Here is an 18,190-nt window from a genome sequence, read left to right as displayed (position 1 = left end):
TGCTTAAAAAGGAAGAAGAGCTCAGTGCCTTTTTTCATTGACACTTCTTTTTTTCATAAATGGATTGCAACAATGACGATAGTGATGGTGATGGGTTTCAGAGGAGTGAGATCCTGTGCTATTTCTCTCTCTCTCTCTCTCTCTCTCTCTCTCTCTCTCTCTCTCTCTCTCTCTCTCTCTCTCTCTCTCTCTCTCTCTCTCTCTCTCTCTCTCTCTCTCTCCCCCCTTCTCCCCAATTCCGCAGGGATTTGCGGGGGATAATCCTCTCGGGGATTAGGTCGGGGCAACACGCAGACAAAGAGGGGAAATAAGCCTGTTATGCATTCGCTGCTTCATTTCCCAACCTGTCTTTATTACAACCTATACTGATATGGGCTTATTCACACGCACAAGCACATACAGATGTCCACACACACACACACACACACACACACACACACACACACACACACACACACACACACACACACACACACACACACACACACACACACACACACACACACACACACACACACACACACACACACACACACGCATGTGATTGGCCACATTAAGAGCTTCCCAGATGTAGCTTGCGTCCGTGGGGTTTTTGTGTGTCTTCGTTTCCCTGATAGGTGTGTATATCTGTGTTGAGCAATAATAAAACCCACACATGATTAAAGCAGAATAGACTCTTAGTTCTTAGCACTGATCTTTTGAGCCCCCCGTATGCATTTTTATTAAGGAAAAGCACATTTGGCCCCGTACTGTTTCATTTTTTTATTGCGTGGATGTAATGTAATGTAATTATTGTGCTGAGGTATCTGCGTGTGTGCATGTATGTGAGTACAGGTACGTGCAAGTTCCCAATCTGAATGTGCAGTGTGTTCATGTGTGCTTTTGCAGATGAGTTGGCACATGCACACCTATTTGAACCCTCATTTGTGTGTATGTGTCACTCCGGTATTGCTGTCCTTCTCAGGGCCTTTATCCTCACAACGCCTATGGTTACATTTGTCATTTTGGTGCCGTTTTCGTCATTGGATCACTCTAGGACACACTGACAAGCAGGCGTGGAGCCCCTAAGTCCGTTTTCATTTGCATTGTAATCCCTGACATTCTCAAAACGTCTTCATAAAGCAATGCCAAATAAAATGTGTCATATTTTTTTCAGACAAAAGAGAACTATGTCTGTGATACTTGCAGTATAATAGATTCAATGTGATTGACCAAAAATATAGACAAATCAGTTTGTTTGGGTTTTTTTTACATTATAATCAGAATTGTGATCTTGATCTAGATTGAGCCAACACAGGTGAAGTGATTTTGATAATAATACAATCCCTGATTATTTTGACAATCGAGAAGAAATAAGTGCAGTACAGAATTGCTTGTGAACAATACAGCTTTGGGGGTAAAGGTTAAATTAGATGACTGTTGTTGAAAAACATTATGATCCAGACTGTCGGACAGCTTGCTCATTTTTTCTATTTCAATCCATGCCTGACAATCAATTGTTTGTTATTCACAGGCATTATAACCAGCTATGGTCTGTGGCTGGATGGAGTTCTCATTTTAAACTCCAGTTCCTCCCAGAGGTTCTTCGTGGTGGATGGACTCTCTCCGTGGAGCCGACACATACTCAGGCTGCAGGCCTGCACGGCACAGGGCTGTGGCAAGGCACCGATGGTCAGTGAATTGCAGCACATTTTTGTTCCATAAAAGCCAATAATTCTTATCCTGGAGAATTTTCACATTTAGCATAATTATAAACTTGGCGATACTGACTCAAGTTTGTCCTTGACAATGTTTGTAACAGCTGTATTTTTCAGTTTGCCTGCATATTTTGTTTTCTACAAATATTGTAATATTAAGAAGCCTACAACAAATGAAACTTTCTGCAATGTAGTATAATCTTGTTCTTTTCACTAACATGTGTTATTCAGTGTAGAAAAACGCTTCATGAAATTCTTTACTGGGTGAACTAAAACAGCTAAACAGACAATTTCATGAAACACATCGTAGCTGTGCCAAATGCTCTAAAACATAGCCGCACTTGTGGAACGGTTACTTAGACGCCAACAAACACGGTGTGCGCGTGTTTGCTTGTGTGTGTGTGCACGTGCATGCACGCGTGTCACAGGATGTCATAAAGGTGATCGATTAGCTCAGCTCAATAATGAGGGTTGGCATGGCGACAGTGACATTTGGTAGGAAATGCCACTCCATGCTCAACGACATCTCTGACGACAGGCCATGTTTTGGGGCATTTTTCCAATACAGAGGCCATGTTTAGTCAAACACTGAGAACTGCTGACACAGCAGAGCAGAGGGAGGAAGGTGGGAAAGAGGGGGAGTCGGATGAACTGGAGACAAGAAAGAGAATGGAAAGGAAAGGAGGAAATTTAAGGATAGGAGTAGGAAATAATGAGGTCAATGGCCAGAGGAAAATGAAACATTAGGTAAAAAGGACGTAAAGGGTAGCTGAGGAGAGTGTACACCAGGACCTGCATTTAACCTTTTCTAAAGGAGCATTTTGGGGGGGGGGGGGGGCATTCAGGGAATCAACACTGTCCTCAGTAACCATGAGATGATTATGAAAATTATTTAAGGATTAATAATAAAACAAAATAAAATGAGGATTAAACGAAGAGGACCAAATGAATTGTGCTATTTCATTCTGAACTATTTTATTTGATCTGCCTATATTCCTGTTCCTCACCGATCCAGTTTCTATACCGCTTTATACTGTTCAGGGCCGCGTGGCGCGGGAGCCAATCCCAGCTCACTTTGGATGAGGGCAGGGTATACCTGCGCACTCGCACACAGAGAAAATGCAAACTCCACACAGAAAGGCCGGGTTACTATTTGAACCGTCAACCTTCTCGCTCGCTGCGAGGCGAGAGCACTGAACACTGCTCCACTGTGCAGCCTCCCATTCCTATTCTGTTGCCACTGAAAGAATTTGTCACACATAAATTCCATAACCGAAACTGCAATGAGTTATCCAAAGAAATACTTTTCATTAATGTAAAGATGAGATTGACGGCTTAAAATTGCTTGATCTTATTTTATAGGATCCTAGTAGTTATTTTGGTGAAAAAACTATTTTGAAAAAGCATTGTGATTAACTTCCTGTGTGCTGAATGCCTTTTCTTGTATAATTTTTGTCATCCATGTGCTGATCCCTTGCTCGTAATTTTTTTGAAATCAGGTGGAAAGTCGTACTTTAGAGTTGGCCCCAGAGGGCCCCATACTGCTGGAGATGACAAATCAGAGCTCTCGGTCGCTCCGAGCCCGCTGGACAGCTCCTCCTCGAGCAAATGGGAACCTCAGCTACACTCTGTACTACAAAAGCAAAGGTAAATGAGTACATCTCATTTGTCTTATATAAAGACACCACATGGAGTAAGTATATGACCTTAATATACACAGCAGCAGCAAACATGAGTAAAAACACCCATTCATAGGATCCACATAACATTACAGGGCCTGAGTATATGCAGCTTATAACCTAAAGCACTTTAAGACTGCAAAACTAGTGTAAACATGTTTAATCATTAAAAGATGTCAAGTTTTTTTTTTTTTTGGATTTGAGATTTTTTTTTACAAATATATGCTTAAAAGTTATCAATCCATTTTTCATACCTGATGTGTCAAAATTAGAGCTCCTTTCCCCCCGAGTTGACTGTTGGTGAAAGAAAATGTGCAACATGTCACAAGTCTATCACAGGATGAAAAGTGTAACAGGCAATCAGGCACAACTGTTCTTAAAAGCGTTATATAAATAAAGTTATTATCATATTATATTATAAATGTAGTCAACCCAATGGTCAATGTAGAGTTCTCAGTTAAGCAAACACGCTGGACTGTGGGCGGATGCTGAGGTACCTGGAGATGACCTGCGTACCCACTGGGACAACATGCAAACTCTGTACAGAAAGGCCATGTGGCAAAACTCAAACCTGGTTCTCTCCACTGGACTAAACGATACTGAAATGTAGAGCAGAAAATGCAAGGACAGAAACATTTACTCACTAAACTCTGACACATTTGTTCTGCAGATCAATATGGACACAACCGGGCAAACATACACCAAAAATCAGTCATGAAATCAGTAAGAGACAGCAGTAATTAAACCACAGTAAGATATTATTTATTATTATTAATACTTTAGTGGCTCAAAAGAGAAGATAATGAAATAAGACAAGATAAGATACGCTGACCAGCAAGACCAGATGGAGAGCAAAATACAACCTTAAAGGTGGACATTGAAAAAAGACGAACAGGCACACAATCACTTTATAACTCACATCGAGTCTCTCTCTCGCTCTCTCGCTCTCTATCTTGCTCGCTCTCTCCCCTCTCTCCTCTCTCTCTCACACACACACACACACACACACACACACACACACACACACACACACACACACACACACACACACACACACACACACACACACACACACACACACACACACACACACACTCTCTCTCACGCACGCAGAGTCAGTCAGGACTTTGATCCAGGCCTCACATAGGAAGCGACACATGAAAATGAGTGGAGAGGATAGAAGAGGTGTGGAAGAAAGAGAGGGAGAGATGGTGTTTCGCTCTAGTTATCCATAACGCCTTATTTCTTTGATACAAACTGCCTTCATCACTCCTCAGAACTGATTTTGGTTTGTGTGTGTCTGTCCATCTAAATATATTGGATAGGCTTACATGGAGTATTTTTCTGATCCCTTTCCCTTGACTATCCTTGCATAACCTCAAAATGGAGACCCCTCTCTTTTGATCACACCCCATTCATCTCAGCCTGAATTTCTCTCTCCTGAACTCTCTTTTATTCCACTCTCTTTGCACTTCCGTATTGCACATGTTTCTTATGAAGCACTTTTCTGCCATCACTTTGATGACTCGAATAAATAAACGTACCATGAAAATAATCCATGCACAACATCACTGCTTTCCCTGTCATTGGATCTGTACGGTCTGCTTGGCCTAATACGTCTCTTTCTGTGTTTTTCTGACTCTTAGACGGTGAAGGCATGTTGGATGGAAGTACAGCAGCAGGCATCTGGTTGTCTGTGAATGACCTGCATCCTTACACGAGTTACAGCTTCTGGATCCGAGGGTGTAACACACAGGGTTGTGTTGACAGCCTGCCACACAACATTACTACACCTCCAGCAGGTACGCACTCAATAAAAATGCTGAATGTGTAAAAAGAATAGCTGTAAATAGAATCTGCAAACTAACTCCAATAACAGTTGATTTAGATAATTATGTCAGTGCATGTGAAACCTTTTTTTTTAAAGTCATAGTAATTAGTTCGTCATCTTTGTGGGAATGGAGTTCCACGAGCCAGCTTGTGGGGCCGCACAATACATTACAAACGTTTCGTCTTTGCGATATCCACATGGACTGCAAATCTATTGCGAAAGGCTGACTGCACTGCGGCAAATTGTTTCAATGCACTGTGCATTACTGCTCAAAATGATAGAATATTTAAGAAATAGGTTTTGTGACTAAATAATTAAAACATTATTCACAAGATCAAAGACAATAGCATTCTCCCTAAATGCTTGTATTTATTGCAAATCATATCATTATATTAGTACTAAAAAACACAATATTGCATTTCCCTAATTCCCCTAGTATTGTGCAGCTTGTGGTATGATTGAACTGTAGACTTTATTTAAGAACTATATTTGAAAGGATGATGACTTAGAACTTCCTTTAACCTTCCATTCACCCATCTTCCATACTGCTTTATCCAAATCAGGTTTACAGGAGGCTGGAGATGATCCCGGCTTACTATGAGTGAAGGCAAGGTCACCAGTCCATCTGAGATCACACCAAAATTACAGTTGTCAGTTAACCTCAAATGCATATTTTAGAAACTGTGGTAAGACCTGGAGAAAACCAATGTGGGGAAAACAGGAAGATTTCACAATGAGATGCACTCAACTAGACTTGAACCAGGGATATTATCATTATGAGGAACGAGTGCTAACTGTTATAGCTGCCTTTCAATGTTGAAAAGTGAAATACCCTGGATAGGGGCACTCCAGTCGTGCACGAGGGACATAATTTGCATTCATTATGTGAAGATCCAAACCAAACTCCCACCTGATCTGCCTGACTGCTTCTAACTACTTCATTCAGAGCAGCTGTAAATCTTGACATTTTATTACATTTTAATAGCATCAAATGTGTATTAATAAAATGATAAAAGTAAATAAACTCAAACTAAATGCGAGAGTAAACAAATGAACAATGTGACTGTGTATTCAGCAACATAAAATGAATGACAACATTAAAAAAGAAAAATATAAACTTGAGAAGATTTTCACCAAAATGTAAAGGGACTGAATTCAACAAATCACCATATACATTTATGAAATATTTTAACAAATAAATATGCTTTCATGTATTTTGACCGGTCAGTTGTTTAAATATTTGTTTCACAAATCAACCTATTTATCATGCAGTTTTTTTTCTCAACTCATCAAAGATCTGGGGAGAAACAATCTGAAAAAGGTGTAACGCTACGCAAATCTATAACTTAGCTACTAGCTATTTGTGTCAACAACTTTAAACTTTAAATATCAATTAATTTCACATGCAGCCAATTGTAATTTAGATATTGAATCATGGATAGCAGAAAGCGTCCCTTAGCTCAATGAGGACAAGACTGAAGTTCTAGTTATCGGCCTTAAGGCTCAGAGAGAAACATTTGTCAAAACTACACTGTCTTTACAAACATCAGATCAAGTAATGAACCTGGGCATCATTTTCAACTCTGACCTTAGTTTTATTGAACCTATAAATTCAAACAGATTTCTGTCATCTTAGGAATATATCCAGAGTCCACCTATTTCTCTCTAGGGCCAACACGGAGATGCTGATGCTTTTGTCTCAAGTCAGCTTGACAACTATAACGTTTCTCGTCTTCCCCAAATGAAAAAGAATCTCACACCTTTGCATTGGCATTGCTTTGGCATTGCTTTGGCTCTTTGTGTCTTTTAGGATAAATTTTAAGGTTCTTTTATTGGTTTGTAAAATTCTCAATGGTCCTGCGCCTTCATATCTTACAGATTTATTTTCATCTTATGATCCATTGTGAATCCTCAGGTCCTGCAGCACCGGCCAAGTCGACTCATTTTGCCTTTTTACCTGGTGTAGGACTTGAGAATTTTTTATGTACTTATTTATCTATCTATCGTAGTACTCTTTAATTTAGTTTTTGCCCTATAAAGCACGCGCTGTATTTATCATACTAAAATTGCGTATATGAATAAAGTTTGTTTGATTGATTGATTGATTGATTGATTGATTGATTGATTGATTGATATTTTCAAATGTTAATAATATTTTTCCTTTTTCAAAATATGTATATTTGCTTCGAGCAAGGCTTAATAACGACAGTCAAGTGTTGTACAAAAAAATAAAAGTTTGGTTTCTGATAAACATAAGTGAGGATGTTTTGTAGGATTGTTTCGAAAAGTCCACACAGAAATCATGAACGATTGTGACATTTGTAGTGTATTGCTCAAATTTTAGTCTGCATTCATGTGAACTGGAAAACCTGAAAGGTTTGTTTTTCTAACTCACCATGCAGGAGAACAAACACTTCACTAGTGCAGTGGAAAACAAGTACGCGCACACACACCATTTGACTTTACTTCATGATTTGAACTTTTATTTCTGATTAACACTGCGTGCGTGCGTGCAGTATACTGATAAATGCCAAAGCTGATCAGTGCTGCCTGTAGAAACGGGCAACCTGCAAACACACACTAACCAATCCACATATTAGTACCTTGGCTGATGTTACCAAAAGTGTTTAATACATGCGACTTAGCACACAGCACACCACACCCACGTCTTAGTCAGAAAACAACAAAAAGACTGACTTAGGAAAGTTCTGCTGTTCAAGTTCAAAACAAAGGCATAAGAAAGTATAAATTTTAAATACCAGACGTTTCCTCTCTTTCTATCTCTCTTTCTACCTCTGTGCCTCTGGCATCTCTTTAGACTTCTTTAAGGCAAACTGTCTTGATGCGTCCTTGTTCTATGAAAGAACAGAGAGAAGATAGCCGAGCAAGAGACAGAGAAGCTGAGGAGGAGGAGAGCAGAGAGAGAGAAGTGAACATAAAAGTGCATAGTTTAAAACGATTAGTGACACCTCTGATATTGTACCTGCTAACACAGCATGAGAGAGACACAGGCTTACCATCAGTGTCTCCTTGTGATGTGTGTGTGTGTGTGTGTGTGTGTGTGTGTGTGTGTGTGTGTGTGTGTGTGTGTGTGTGTGTGTGTGTGTGTGTGTGTGTGTGTGTGTGTGTGTGTGTGTGTGTGTGTGTGTGTGTGTGTGTGTGTGTGTGTGTGTGTGTGTGAGAGAAAGTTGTGATTAAAAAAACCCTGAGGTGTTCATATCCAGGGGATGAGGTGTATGGTTATCTATTACTTAATGTTTCTCTAAAATCGGGTTTGATCATTCCAAGTTTAGCTGTTAAAATTGTCTCATTGATTTCAACAGGTTCAAACCCGTAACATACTTGCTGTAAGGGGTCAGTGCTCACCACCGCGCCACCAAATACTTTACTACTTTAAGGGCACTCTTACTTTGCAGCGTGCCTTTCTTGTCATAAAACAAAAACGCTCATACCAGTTTTCTTCTGGAAAAACACAAGTATCCAACGCGGTGCCTCTGGGCTCTTGGTAGCCTGCAGTGGCTTACAGGGGATTTTCTTCAAAGAGAGATCAGTATGATAACAGGATTTGAAAATTTGAGAGTTGTTGACTTCCTCTAAAAAATGTTTGCAAAAATGTAACAAATGTGCTTTTGAATTACACAAATGTCGTCAGAAACGTAGCTGTTTTTCTGCCATGGCAAAACATTTTCAATAAGGGTCTAAGGGTCTTCATGTGCAAATGTTTGTTGTTCTTAAGGGTGAATCGTGCACCTCTGATGGTTGATAAGCCGTTTTGTAGAGATGATGACACCAACGCTTCAGCATAAAAGAAGCCAATCAAAAGAGATATTTGCTGAGTTTGATATTGTTGATACTTAAGTGAGCCGATCTGATCAGACTTTCTCCTTAGTTTTTATGTATTTGTCACGTTTTGTTCACTCGTTGTATCTCAGATATTTTTTGGGGGGGTAAAAACATTTTAAGGTTTGCAGTTTCTGTATATGTATTTAGATAATGATTAGATATTATATTTCTATATTATATGGACGATTTACACGGACAAGACACTACTAATATATTATTTGAACTCCACACCGAAGGAGTGTTTTGAGGAGGATTTTCAGATGTGCGTGTGTGTTTGCGTGCGCACAAGTATTTGTAAGCCATCTTTAGGATAAGATATCTTCAGCAATCAGCTTGTTGTAGTGGACAGAGAACAATGTTTGATTGAAGAGTCACTTTATACGTCGAAGGGCCTGCTTTTATTTCACATGGTCATCCATAGTGGCCATTCTGATTTTCTCCTTGTATTTATTGTCCTTATCTCTTTGTTTGGTCTTTCCTGAAATCCCCTCTGCCTCAGATACAGATTTTCCAACACTAACACTTCACTACCATACTTGAATCAAAAAAGGGTGAACTATTACAAGAGTGGGTCTGTAAGACTGTTATAACACTCTGTGGATATTTCTGTGGTTTTGTGAGAGAGTAGGTAGATGTTTGTTTGGTGGCTTTTGTTCCCATTTGTAGACAATTTGATTTTTTCTCTGTCGTTTCGCTTTTCCTTTTTTTTTTACTCTTCACTCCTGTCGTTTATGATTTCTCAATTATATTTCCTTTGCAAGCTCTTCCCTTTGCTAGATCGGGTGTATTTTTGTGTTGTCAGTATCATATTGTATAATTTTTATAAGCACTCTTGGTTGCTGGTGTTCTGTCTTTCTCTGTCGTCTAGCCCCAGATGGGTTGTCACCTCCGACTCTGGCGCACGCAAGTCATGCCAGTCTGAACATTACCTGGTCTGCTCCTGCCGACTCCAACGCACCGGGCCCGCTTTTCTACAGCCTGCAAATGAGGACCTCGCCACAGAGGCCTGTCGTCAGGTGAAAGAGAGACATTCACAGTTAAATAAACATGCAGACAAGTTTCTGCAGTTATGTACAACACATGCCAGTTGTCAGAGACAGAGACATGTGATAATGAATGGTAGTAAGAAGATGGCAGATACACAACTTCTTCAAAATATATCATGCATTTGTCATCCTAAAAATGCATATGCGTGCACATGTACATACAAAGGGGTACATTATACAGCGCAGCTGAACATGACACATCAACATGACAGACCATCAGAAAAAGAGAAGGAATGAAGCAGGAAGATGGGGGGCAGAGTCAAAAATCTAAGGAGGGAACAGGGGGTAGAGAGAGGTAGAGAAAACGTGATGAAATAAAAAGAGAGAGAGGGTGTGCATCTGATATGTATTCATTACATGCTTCCTGACAACAAATTGCAATTTAATCCAAGAAGAGGAGGCTCTCATTCTGTGGTAATAAATAAATGACTAGCTACATGTATTATATATCAGACAGCCATGCCCTCCTCCTCCTCTGCTATGGAAATCTCATTGTTCCCTGATTTATTCATTCATTCATCCCTTCTATCCATCTGATGCTAAATGGTCAACAGTCCCTCATTTATGACAATGTTCCTATACTCTGTCCTAGATTCTTTTGTATGATTATATGATATGGGATCAGGTATGACACAGGAATATGATAAAGAGTAGTGAAGAATATTCTGCATATTGCAAAGATGGTCATTGATGTGAGACTATATGAAAATTAAACTTTAAACATGTTAATGTTACACTCTATTTAATTTCAAAGGAACACATAACAAAAACACTTACGAGAGGTTGATTTACGTAGTCGAGCAAGGACAAAAAAAACAAAAAACTGGACAAATTCCAAGCTCAAAATGTTCAGTGCATACGCCTTCTGTACAAGTAACCTTTTTTAACTGAACCCTAAATAAATATCTATTAGCTATAGCTATTTAAATGTCAAGAATCATCATTGTATCCTTTTGTTTAACCACAGACAATTGTACACCATTTTTGCATTAATTGACTTTGCATTTACAAAACAATGCAGGCGTTAAAACATGGCATGAAGTCATGTGGTTTATGCTGATAACTAAAAAGTAGAGCTTTGCCATGTGTCAAATGTTCAATGTACATTTAGTGATCTGGAAGATGTCATTTGATCCCGATGTGCCATGTGAGTGTGGCATTAACTGACCACAGGAGCTGCTCCTGCAGAAGGAGCACGCCGGAGCTGTCCAGTGCTGAACCTCTCTCGCTCAGCAGTCATAAACAAGCCAACTTATGTAGTTAAAATAATAAAAAATATATGTTTTAGAAGAATAAAATGTTGAATCTAAATGTATAAACCCCAGGGCAAAAAACCTTTTTTTTTGAAAGGTGAAGTAAGTCTTGTTGGGTAGTGACCATTTTTAATATCTTCTTCTGGTCTTTTTAAAAGTCAGCATTTGTGAGATAGTTTGTGCTGCCAGTCTCTGACCTCATGTTATCGGATCACATTGCTTTTTTATTTCTTTTCTTTTTTTTTAACATCGCACTCACTCATGTTTGTACTCCTATTTTTGTTCATCCGCTCAGGCTTGTGGAGAATGCAACAGACACCTTTTCATATTACGTGGATGGCTTGTCACCACACACGCAGTACCTGTTCAGAGTGGTGGTCTCCCACGTGCACGGGCAGACAGCCGGGCCCTGGGCAAGCATGCACACTGCAGAGCATCGTAAGTAAACGCTTTTTAAATAAGTGCACATTCATATATATACATTCTTTTCAATCAAAGATATGTGTATTTGTGGGTATAATTCGTGTGCCAACAGACAAGTCAGAGGTAAGAAATGGAAAATGTTCTTCATGAATGATTCTGAAGAAAAATGGTTTAGCTGTTATGAATGAACATGTTGTTGGGCTGGTGGAACAGTGTTTGCAGCTTACCTGTTGACAGTGGTTATTGGTGTTTTTTTTATACGGCATTGTGCTGCTCATGTCAGCAGGCCTGCCAAGTTTCCCAGTGAATGGTTGGGAGGTGGCTGGCAGCAGCTGGTTGCTAAGTTGCCTCTGCTGTCAGTGCTGCTGAGTCAAAGTTAAACTCACTGAGTCTGACAGATCTGCTGGTTTTAGGTGATGATGTGAAACAACAGACGCATATTCAACTGGTTTGGGCCCAGTATTCTGCCAATACTGTTCAAGATTTTATTGCACAGAAATGTACTTATTTCTCGATCTTGGTAGAGGTGGCCTGTTTTATGGAGACGGTCGAAGTGAAAGACAAACCATATGAAACTTAAGAAGGTGGTGGAAAAGTGGACGCAGGTGGGGCTGGGCGACACACTGACAGGCTGAGATTTGCATACAGTAAGGTGCGTGTCTGTCTGTGAGTGACCTAGCCAGTGTCATTGTGGGCTAATTGCTGTAATAGAATCATATTAGCCACTGGAACAGCCTCCTCAGTGCAAAGTTATAAATTAATTAGTACCACACTATTATCACATACATTATCATTAAGCAGCTGAGATTTGCATACATCGATACACGCAAATGCGCGCATGCACAGAATTGGGTGACAAAACATGCACAACATTACACTGTTTATATACATGCGCTTGAATGGTGGAGTGGTGACACACATAATGAGGTATGCTCTCTGTCTCTCACACACGCGCACACACGCGCGCGCACACACACACACACATTGAGCTTGTATTGCTTTTTAGGATTTTTCTTTTTTCTTTTTTCTTTACAAGTCATCAATTGTAGATTAAGTGAAAGTTCTTTTGTTTTTTGCTTGTTTGTACACTGGTGTTGATGCGAGATGGAAAGCATGCATGAATCTTTGTCTTTGCCTTGTGATGTACGCGCATGAATGTGTTTGTGTGTGCGGACTGTAATAACCAGCCGGTCGGTCACACTGTACCCCATTTTTCAAACCTCCATCCCTCCCTCAGCCTCTCACAGGCACACAACCATACTGTGAACATGTGTCGTACACTTGCACACCTCCTGGTTCTCCTTATACATGACATACGATGCTCCCAAGCAACTCCATGCAGTCACAAAGTTTTCAACACTGAGGATTTACTTAATAACATGCAGCCAAAGCAAAATTGATAATATTACATGTGCGTCTTTTAGCATTTATTTACTCTGAATATTCGTGCTGCGGATTAATCTACATGCATATGTCTGTTTCTCTCCATAATGTTCGTACTTTATATATGTCTTCTTCTTTTTATGAGATCTAAATTTCACATTTCACTCCTGAAAACATACATATTTTAAACATCAAATTACAGTGATTGAATGAAAAGTCGTTCCACAAGTCCCCGATACAAAGGCTTTTAAACCTATGATGGTAGAAAGCCAAGTTCAGGCATATAAAATTGTCCTCATGCTAATGTGTAATTTGTCACTGGAAACCATATTTACGTCATCCTGACTCCAGGCAAAAGAACATTCCCATCCTAATCTCCTCTCATCCGCTGGGGGGAAAATGAGCTTGGTACGATTCAATGAATGATGAGGATTATAGTTCATACCAAAGTTTACTTATACAATTTTTTTTTTTTCTTTTTTACATTTGTAAAATTGGTGAATCTGATATCACTCTCACTGATAAACTATGAGCAATAATCTCACACATGTATTCATAAACAGGTGACGTTTACATAAAATCATTACTGACATGACCTAAACTAAAACTAGTTTCAGGTCTTTTGGTAGAGATTTCATTAACACGATTTAGGTGTGAGTTGTAACCTCTCTTTCTGAAATAATAATGAACAGTGTGCATCCCAATATGTATAGTCACATATATGCATTTATTCATATGCTACACAATTGTATCCCTTTCTGTCTAGTTTTTTTTAAGCTTTGTGTGTTTTTAATACAATTTTGTTCCAAACGTCATCCCTTTTCCCCCTTTGTCTGACTTTCTGCGTGTTTCCTTATGATCTGCGCTTCTTATGGGAATAGAAGAAAAAAAACACAAGAAATGGGGTGAAAAAGTGAAGAGGTAAAAAAAAATTGTAAGAAAAAGTAAAACGAGGAAGAAAGAGGAAAAGAAGAAAAGAGAGGCCTAATGACAGAACAGAGAAGGAGAGAGACCCATGCTTTCTCCCTCCCTTTTTATCATTCCATTAAAGTTTTATATCCATCTTTTTAATGTAATTTGGTCCCTATGAATTCCTGCCACTACAGAACAGACAGACGGCTCCTGTGAACATAAACTCTAGCCGTGTTGGACAGCTCCCTTTCCTCTGTCTACTCCCATGTTCACACCAGCTAAGTGATCTAAGAGAAGGTGTGTGTGTGTGTGTGTGTGTGTGTGTGTGTGTGTGTGTGTGTGTGTGTGTGTGTGTGTGTGTGTGTGTGTGTGTGTGTGTGTGTGTGTGTGTGTGTGTGTGTGTGTGTGTGTGTGTGTGTGTGTGTGTGTTCAGTGAGAGGTGTGTATCATATGGTGATATGGAGAGTTTGAATAACCCTCCATTTGGACAAAATGATCAAACAGTCTTTGGAAGTAAAGCTGTGTGTGTGTGTGTGTATGCATGTTTGAATTTTAAAAGAAATCCCTGTATTAGTTAAGTCAAGCTACAGCGTAGCGTGATGGAGAAGGATAAAAGGAGTGTGTAACACAATCAATTTGATTAAAGGTTATGACAGAGCACAAAGATTTATTGTTAATGAAGTTCTAAGTGACTGTATTAATAAAGTTATATTTTACTGTATGCATTTTGTTCAGTTAATGTTACAATAAAGGAACTTTGATATTTAGCTGACTGTTTGGTCTTTTAAATCCACTGTGATAAGCAGATATGAAAATAGTTCCTCAAATTAATTTTATTTGTTACAACTTTTTGTGCTTTTTTTTATTATCGGGGTGAGACTTTATTTTCCAGCTCACCACCACATTTTTTTTAATTCTAAAATGTTCATTTTGTTCAATAGTTGTTCTTTCCACATATTAAGAGATAAGTTAAATTTAAATAAGTCATTCCAGATGATCAGCATTTTCATGGCATGTTGCAACTTTTGATTGACCGACTGACTACTCAAAGGTATTGTCATGGTTGAAGGCTTACGTGAAGGCTAATACACAACTCATATACAAGTGATGCTATACTTACAAATCAAGCTCATGACCTTGGTCAGGCATGTTCTTCTCTCTCACATCCTTCTCTATTGAATTCTAAAGCAGCAATGACATTAAATAATCTGTAGAAAAAGCCAAGATATGAAATGCAATGTAAATTCTCAGCGTATTGCTTGTCACGTTTTGACACCGTGTCGTAAGCATCTTGATAACACTAAAGCTCAGCATTTGTCCTCATTATGACTCCTAGGATCCTCAATTCACCTTCAAAAGCCCAGCCATTGACATACACACATTCTTGCAAACACACAAGAATGTGCAAGATCCTGTACGAGGCTAAAAACCATATCCTTCCTTTTCCCTTCACATGGATACACAAATATACACACTTAAAATATACAGCAACTGACCATAGGGTACATGCATGCATACAACAATACACACACACACACACACACACACACACACACACACACACACACACACACACACACACACACACACACATTTTTCCCTCCCCCCTTCCAAGCCCTTGTCAGTTGATTGTGTTATTACTATGCTAACCAAATCCTTATAAATGTGATTTAAGGCTTGGCGGCCCTGCACTCCTGTTTTAGCCTTCCGCTACTGTGTTTTACTGGAGAGAGGAGGAGTAAGGGTGGGAGGTGTGGAGGAGGGGGGTTGTGCGGTGAATGAAGAGATTGAAGGAAGGTTGGAAGTGAGAGGGAAAAGGTTGGGAGAGGTAGAATGTGAATCGGGAAAGCAGAAGAGGTGAGTGAGCAGAGGGAGGGAGAGAGAATGATAAGGAGTCAAGAAACCAGAAAGAGAAGTGTTGCTACGCGTTCCCTCAACACTCGTTCCCTCCTATCCAGAGAGCAGTAAAGCGTCAGGAAAAAAAAAATAAGAAAAAAAGAAAAAGGCATCACCTGCATCTTAAATGAAAATTTCAATTGAAAAACTTAACAGCCCTTCAAATTGCAGAATTTTACACGCGCCAGTAAAGCCTAAATAACACTCAACACTTAGAGAGAGAAGGAAGATGGAGGGGGGAGGGGTGGGGGGCAGGAACAGGGGTTATTTTGGCAGGTTGATGGAGACCAAATCAAGGTGACTGCATTGTATTTTGTGGTGAAATTATTTTTCATTTCGGACTTTTGTCTGCTGGGTCTTTTGTTTCTTGGCAGTATTTGTGTACCAGTTTGCACATCTTCATCATGGGTTTCTTTTTTTCTAATAACGGATTTCCTCAACCGTCATGAACGGAAAAAGAAGACAAGATCCACATTTGATAGACTCGCAGATGCAGATTGTCCAATTAGACACTCAACAAATCCATAGGCAGACGCCCAAAACCTCCCCGAAGACAAGCATGCGTACAGGTATGCATACATGCACATGGGCAGACAGGGAGACGAGCTCCTCTGTTATTCGTGGGGTTCAGTGGACCTTTGGTGGTAATTGAATCAGTGTGAGTGCTGAGTAGAGCTAGCATAAAAACCTGTTAACCCAAAAGGTCAACTTTCTGCATTGTTTATTTAGCAGACTGTGTGAGGGAGAGCGAGGGAGACAGGGGTAGACCTCGGCACAAATGGGGGACAGAGAGGAGAGCAGGAGGAAAGAAAACGGTGGTCAGGAAATGTTAAAGGAAAAAAAAAAAGAAACACCAGGAAACAAGATAGATCAAACTGACAATAGAATCATTTGTTGTCTGTAGAATCAAGGTTTTACATTCATGTGTATCCAAGTTTAATTGTCTGTTTGTTTGCATGTTGATGCTGGTTTGGGGTTGGTTTTGTAAACTGCTAGATTAATTCCGATTAGTATGGACATCTTCTCCAGATTTGTATGGAACATTAGCAGTGAAATCATCTTATTTTAACACACTAAAATGTACCTGATTTGTACGTGAAACACAAAACTTCATGACTCTTATCTGACAAACTTTGAGGCACAACATTGGAACTGGAACCAGTGTTACTCTGAAAAACATTTATAAACTTTCAGCATCCTGGGCCAATTACCAGACGTTAGCAGTTATCACACTCTGTGGGAAGTTAGGCCTATCGGTTAATAGATAGTCCGCACGATACACACATACAGTAATTACACAGCTGTTGTCTCAGGTGCATGCGTTCTGACATTCACCTATACATGCTTGCATGTTTATCTCATATGGTCATGCATGCATACGCTGAACTGCTCATCTTCTTTCACCCTCTCTTTCTTTCTGTCTTTCCCTCACACACAAAGACACACACACACACACACACCCACACACACACACACACACACACACACACACACACACACACACACACACACACACACACACACAGGCACCACCATCTGGGAAAGCCGTTAGCGGTTAGCGGTAGCACTTAGCGACGCAGCACGCTCCCTCAGTCCGCTCAGTCACCTTGATCTGCTTGCCCTTCACACAGCACCATTACTGCTATACTGCATCGCTGTGGGTGTGGGCATGTGAGTTAGTGTGTGTGTGTTAGGAGGACTAAGCGTCTACGTATATGGACATGCATCTATGTGTGTCCGTTATAGAGTGGTACAGAGGGATGTAAATGCTGGAGGAGGAGGAGGAGGAGGAGGGGGCATTACCTTCAAATGAGCTATGGTAAAGAAGTGAAATATCCCCTCTGACTAGTCTTCTGTAGGTCCTTATCCCTGCATGGACGTGTGAGTCGTGTGATTGGGTGTTTGCCTGTGGCCTTCTGATGTGCATCTCTTTGTGTCACCGTATTTCTAACAGGATGATTTAACATTTTAGATGAGATTTTTTAGCAGACTGAGAATGTCAAGAAATGTAGAGGAACTGAGTGAGCATAGCAAGTTACGAGTCTGAGAATGTGGCACCAGTTCTGAAAAACATGCAGAGGTGAGGGATCAATTTGATTATCCTGATTTGACCTTATTTAATCTGGCAAATATGTCTTTGTTTTCACTTCATACACACAGAAAACTTATAATAAACTCCACCCACTTCAAGTATATGTGTGACTCACTTGACTCAAACCACAAAACC

General features: G+C 39.9%; 1 protein-coding gene across 1 annotated transcript in view; it reads left to right on the top strand.

Annotated features, from left to right (window-relative positions):
- Window positions 1–18,190, top strand: part of ush2a (Usher syndrome 2A (autosomal recessive, mild)) — a 204,730-nt gene that overhangs the window by 95,097 nt on the left and 91,443 nt on the right. Inside the window, exons 43-48 of the mRNA XM_080458072.1 lie at window positions 1,514–1,671; window positions 3,197–3,344; window positions 5,023–5,178; window positions 9,919–10,066; window positions 11,645–11,787; window positions 11,885–11,895. Coding sequence (XP_080314198.1) covers window positions 1,514–1,671; window positions 3,197–3,344; window positions 5,023–5,178; window positions 9,919–10,066; window positions 11,645–11,787; window positions 11,885–11,895 — 764 coding nt within the window. The remainder of the gene's footprint in view (window positions 1–1,513; window positions 1,672–3,196; window positions 3,345–5,022; window positions 5,179–9,918; window positions 10,067–11,644; window positions 11,788–11,884; window positions 11,896–18,190) is intronic.

Source organism: Lipophrys pholis, assembly GCF_963383615.2.
Source record: "Lipophrys pholis genome assembly, chromosome: 2".
NCBI classification, from domain to species: domain Eukaryota; kingdom Metazoa; phylum Chordata; class Actinopteri; order Blenniiformes; family Blenniidae; genus Lipophrys; species Lipophrys pholis.
Note: the sequence above shows the minus strand (reverse complement) of the source record. Positions and strands in the feature narration are given on the sequence as shown.